Source organism: Brachionichthys hirsutus, chromosome 3, assembly GCF_040956055.1.
Source record: "Brachionichthys hirsutus isolate HB-005 chromosome 3, CSIRO-AGI_Bhir_v1, whole genome shotgun sequence".
Lineage (NCBI taxonomy): Eukaryota > Metazoa > Chordata > Actinopteri > Lophiiformes > Brachionichthyidae > Brachionichthys > Brachionichthys hirsutus.
Window position 1 is genome coordinate 8218090 of NC_090899.1, and position 5565 is coordinate 8223654.

Genomic DNA, 5565 nt, shown 5'->3' on the forward strand with positions numbered 1-5565 from the left:
TAAATAAAATGATTTGGAATTTTTGAGAATGATTTTTCATATTTGGAAAAAAAAGAACCTCAAATAAATAATTTCCTTTACATCACGCACAGAGATTTTCTGCAGTATATAATTATATATTCACATAAACATGCATGTAAAACAAATTCCATTGAAGAAACAAACATATTTTATTTCTGTTTCAGTTTTACTATGAGATCAAGACTTTAGAAGAGCTATGGTCATGCTAAAACAAATAAACAAAAAAAGCAAAAAAGCAGTCAGGAAAGTGTAGCCACACACACACACACACACACACACACACACACACTGTATCATCATTAAAATCCATTATAAACTTTAAACTGTGAATAATATGAAAGTTTCAACATACAGTTAAAGCATTTTAGCCCATGCATTCTCATTCTGAGATTTAAAACTTAATGTCTCGCTGACATACTTACATATTTATATATTCAACCAAAGAGAACTCGCTATTTGATGTTTACACTTGTATTGTTGTTGTTGAAACTATTTTCATGTTTACTTCTGTGTACAGCCATTAGTCATGGTTTCATACTGTATACAGTGGAGCTTCCTGACTTTAGTTAGAGTGTGTTTGCAAGGGATGAACATCAAAGCTTTCAAATTTACACACAGGAGCCAAACATGCATGCAGAATACCAGACAAGGTTGTGATTGCGTAAAATGTTGTTGTTTTTTGCATATTCCAGACACCGTGCAGGAATCCCTCAGGTTTTAGGAGCAGTACTTGCTCTAAATACCACACAATCTACAAAAATTTCTTCTCTGCAGGGATGGATCAAATGCAGGAAGCAAAGTTTGCTACATTGTACTGTTTGCATAATTGTATGAAACCAATAAGGCTGCTTCTTCTTAACCATTAAAAAAATAAAATCAACCTATTTTGTCACCTCGCCACAATATAAACAAATAAAAAAAAGAATGATATCACTTCGGCTTGTTCTATAATTTCTAGCAGAAATGTCCCGCATCTCTAACTGATGAAAATAATAAGAACAGTGTGGGTTTAATCAAATGGGGTCACCTCATTGATTTATTTGAATTCTTTTGATTGTCTCTTCTCAGATGTAGATTTTATTTCTGCAAACTTCAGAAATGATCCGAATCAACAACCCCCAGTACTTCCACTTCCTGCAGCAGGCGGACGCCCTACGTCACTCAGGAACGCTTTGTGATGCTATAATCTCTGTAAAGAGTCAAACCTTCAGGGCTCATCGGCTAGTACTGTCTTGTGCCAGCAGAAGGCTAGCACAGAGGCTAGCTCTGGGAGACATAGGCAACCCGGTTCACTGCAAGTTGGATTATTTTTCACCACACACCTTCCAGCAGGTTCTGGACTTCACCTACACACAGACTCTGGAGGTGCCGGTGGATGACCTGCATCTGCTACTGAGAGCTGCTCAGCTGTTGGAGATGCAGCCGCTAGAGGACCAGTGCCGGAAGCATCTCGACAATATCCATTGCAAAGTCAGACAGGAGAGCAAAATTAGAGAAATCATAAATATCAAAAAAGAGACAGAAAGTAAAAATCAGAAGACAGAAGAAAAGCAAAAAGAGAGTCGAGCACTGGAGTGGGAGAATTCTCTCACATCGGATGAGGCATGCGACGGCATTGTCATGGAAAGCATTTCACCCACTGGTCCATTGAAGAACCATTTCACCAGTCCACCATCCACAAAAAATAAATCCAGACCCCCTCCTGTTTCAGCAACAGTGTACAACAGAGAAAGTGTTATTACCAGGCCTGTTAGCAGCGGATCGTCCTCTTCTCCCTGGGCTTTCCCCAACATGTGGAACTCTGTGAGCACCCTGAGGCGGATAGCAGAGAACTATTCAAGCTTAGTTGCAGCTCAGCCCGTTCAGCCCCTTCCCCAGTCTGTAGCATACCCATTCCCCCTCGCGTCCTCCCACATGCTGCCCCTACTTGGCTCGCATTTTCAGAGCTCTGTAATAGCCTACTCCGGCTTTCATCCAGGTCATGAACAAAACCTTTATGTTGGATCCACCAGGATGGGGAGTATAATAAATCAAGGCCTGCTAAAAAGAAAAAGAAAAAGTCAGACGCCCTTTAATGAGACTGTTCAGACCAGTGAGCGGAGGTAAGTCAGTCAGACATGAATTTGGAAATGTGCATCTTATTTTCAGTCATTGTCTCCTTATTTTTCCTCACAGACTCATTTAGAGCACTCTAATTCGCTCAGTTGTTCCCTTGCGACAGCTACAGCCACCTGACTCATTGCTGTTGGGGTAAAAGTGTGCGATCAAGCCTCCTGCACTTTCCAATTAGAACATCTATTAACCCTTGCCTGTCAGCGAGAGTCAATCAAACATTCTTTGTTGTTTATAATTAAACTCTTGTTTTCACACCAGATAAAGTATTACTACTAATATACATTTTGCACAAACCACTCGCCTTTGATTTTTGGGTGATTTTCCTCATTTTGTCTTACCTATGCATATTGTAACGTGTTGCTCGTAATGTAGCCTCACAGTGTGTTGAGGGGAGGCCCCTAAATTTATCCCCACCTCCATACAAGTTGTTCAACCCACTGAAATCAAGTTTCAGTCTTTAGAAATCCGTACCACAAACAATTGGGAAAACATGCTGTCAAAATGGAAAGAATTAGCTATTCTTTAGCGTCACTTCAGTATACTGCACCTTCCTTTTTATTTGAAAATGTGCTCAAAAGAAAATCTAAAAAGCACAATAAATGTCTTGTGTTGATAATGGAGAGGAATGAAAGGATGAATGACTGAGATATATATGGGAGCCTTGTTTATTCTATATTTCTCCAGTGAAGTGTAATAATAATCATCATCATCATCATCATCATAAATAGTATTTTCTGCATCAGCCATAACGGACCTGCAGCCAGCATAGCACAACACACCAGTACAAGGCTCCTCGATGATCCAGTGCTGCAGGACTCGGCCTCCACGCCTTCAGGTAATATAATACAACAGACCATGCCTCGCTCCTGTTACTGTTGCTTTACACATTCGACAATAATCATATTACAAGTATACAGTAAGATCAAGGTAGAAGCAGACCCAACATGATGTGACGTGACAGGAAGAAAGTTCTTTGCATGACCTCTAATCTCACCTGACTCTCTGCAGCTATGCAATGGAAAGTGATTAAAAAAAAAGAGTTGTGGTTTTGTGAAAATGGTGCAGCAGGATTAGTACTGTGGTTACTAGATATAGCTATACATGCAGTACAGTATGTACTGTGACATGAATGCAAATTATTGTGTGTGTGTGTGTTAGTTTGCCTTGTAAAAGTTTAGACATATTTTTCTGCTTAGTGGAAGATAAGAGGGTAAATCCACACTGATAACTGTCTGAAAGATGCAGAATACCTTTAATTTGTGAGAATATAGATTTTTTTTAGAACTTAAATGAGTATAAGAGCATTTGGGCATTCATTTAAGGATTTTTTTTTCTGTATAATAAGGAAATGGATATAAAAGCGTTTTGCATTCAGTGTTTTAAAGGAAGACCTGATGATAATTAATGGACAGGAAACATATACAATACCAAGTCTCAGTGGGTAGTATTTGGAGGGGTGAGCACGCAAAAGCTGTGGTTGATTTTTCTTTTCTTTTTTTTCCTGAACAACCAACACCTCTTATTTCAGCATCCTGTCTATACAAAGAAGTTCAAGTTTTCACTGCTGAAAACCTAAAAATGATGAGGTTTTAGACGAGCTGCCTAAACCTCACACATTTGTAAACATGAGGTGAAGTTAAAGACGTGTGACGAGTTTGTAAAACATAAAAACCAGTGCAGACCAAAACATATACTGAAAGGTAATAAGAAGTATGTGTATTTGACTTAGTACAGGTATTCTAAAGCCTGTCAAACAGGTTGTTTGCTTTTATTTACCGGTGAGATGTCAAAAACTGTTAGTGAGTCTCATAATCGGAACGAATACCTTGGTGTTATTATTAATTCCGAATAGTTTCCCAATTCATTTAATATAATACTTTTGTCGATAAAGTGAATTACTGAACTCCATCAAATGTTGTTTTATCCTCACCAAACCAGTGAAAATCCCCAAAATACAATAATATAAAACAGAAAAGCACTAGAAAAGCCAGAACTATGGTCTTCACTGATCAATCTGTCACCAAATAATTTGATGAACACATTTGGTTGGTTTGATTTGATTACCCAGTTAATTAATCACAGCAGCTCAAACGTGATTTTAAGACCCACATTCTGAAAAATTCAAGATTTAACTCATACTTTGCAAATAGCCGAGATCACGATTGAACATGTTTCATATCTTTCTCTGTAACACATTGCCTGTTCCAGGAATTGGACCATGATGTCTTTGAAATGTAAAATGGTATATATTTTTTCTGAACAGTCAGGCCACTCGGCCCACCGCAAGTTCACACCTTCACCTGTTTTTGCATGCATGTTGTTTTGCGCAGGTGAGGCCTGTGCAGGGTGTCAGTTCAGTGGAAGCGATGGCGCACAGCGTAAACCAAAAAGCTATCAGCAAGAACACAGGGGGGGTAAACCCTACCAGTGTCAACACTGTCCAAAGAGGTTCAGTCTGAAACACCAACTGGACACACACCTTCGGGTTCACACAGGTAAGCACGCTACGTCCTGTGAGTCTGCTCCATCGGAGTATTTATGGATTGACAGAAAGAATTCTGAATAGAAATTATTGGTATGTTTTTAAGAACTCTTAGTCGGTAAAGCCACTCACGCCTTGACTCTTCCTGAATCCGTGACTCTAAATAATCCCAAATGGAATTCCAATATTCAATTAAATCAATCTCATTGAAGTCTAAAGTCTGAGACTGCCTCTCAGGTAAGAACAGCTCTTGTGCCCCTCAAATGTCTTCCTTCCTATCTACCCCATCCTCTGTTTCAAGGAGAGAAACCCTTCGAGTGTCGTTTGTGTGGTCAGCGCTCACGGGACTATTCAGCCATGATCAAGCACCTGCGGACTCACGGTGGGGCCTCTCCCTACCAGTGCACACTTTGTCTGGAGTTCTGCAGCAGCCTGGTCGCCATGCAGAGGCACGTCAAGAGCCACGCGTTGCAGGACTTCCCCCAGAACTGGAGCATCAACAGCACCTACTTGTACAAGTCACACGTCTGAGTCAGCCAGAGAGACAGACAGAAAGACACCTCTTTCTTCAATAGAAAAGTTATAAAGTACCTTTTAGCTTGTGTATCTCTTCCTGGATCATGTTTGAAAAGCAGAGATCTTTTACCAACACGTACAACTGTTTTGAAGTTCAGTAATCAGAGGCACATTTTTAAGGGTATATGCTGCAATCATTTCATATTAAAAACTACAGAACAGCACTAATGTCCAATGAAACATGATAGAGATAATATGATATAGATCTATAGCACCATCATGAGGAGAAACACTGTAAAAATGGGATTTGCAGATTGCATAACCCTTTTTTTTTTTTTACAAATATTAATAATGGTATTTATAGTACTAGAACAGCCAATTTTCAGAATCTGTATGGAAATTTTGGATCTATAAATATTGTGATACCTTAA

The 5565-nt window shown here is 39.3% G+C and overlaps 1 protein-coding gene across 1 annotated transcript; it reads left to right on the plus strand.

Annotated features, from left to right (window-relative positions):
* Positions 1-1119: 1119 nt before the first annotated feature.
* Positions 1120-5149, plus strand: zbtb32 (zinc finger and BTB domain containing 32). Its single transcript, XM_068756125.1, has 4 exons — positions 1120-2123; positions 2880-2971; positions 4467-4631; positions 4920-5149. The coding sequence occupies exons 1-4, from the start codon at positions 1120-1122 to the stop codon at positions 5147-5149; spliced, it is 1491 nt and encodes a 496-aa protein (XP_068612226.1).
* The last annotated feature ends 416 nt before the right edge of the window (positions 5150-5565 follow it).

Excerpts from the sequence above, each read along its gene's own strand:
- zbtb32 (XM_068756125.1), top strand. The coding sequence starts at position 1,120 with ATGATCCGAATCAACAACCCCCAGTACTTCCACTTCCTGCAGCAGGCG. Across the intron at positions 2,124-2,879 it reads GTTCAGACCAGTGAGCGGAG|CCATAACGGACCTGCAGCCA; the intron begins GTAAGTCAGTCA and ends TTTCTGCATCAG. Across the intron at positions 2,972-4,466 it reads CTCGGCCTCCACGCCTTCAG|GTGAGGCCTGTGCAGGGTGT; the intron begins GTAATATAATAC and ends TGTTTTGCGCAG.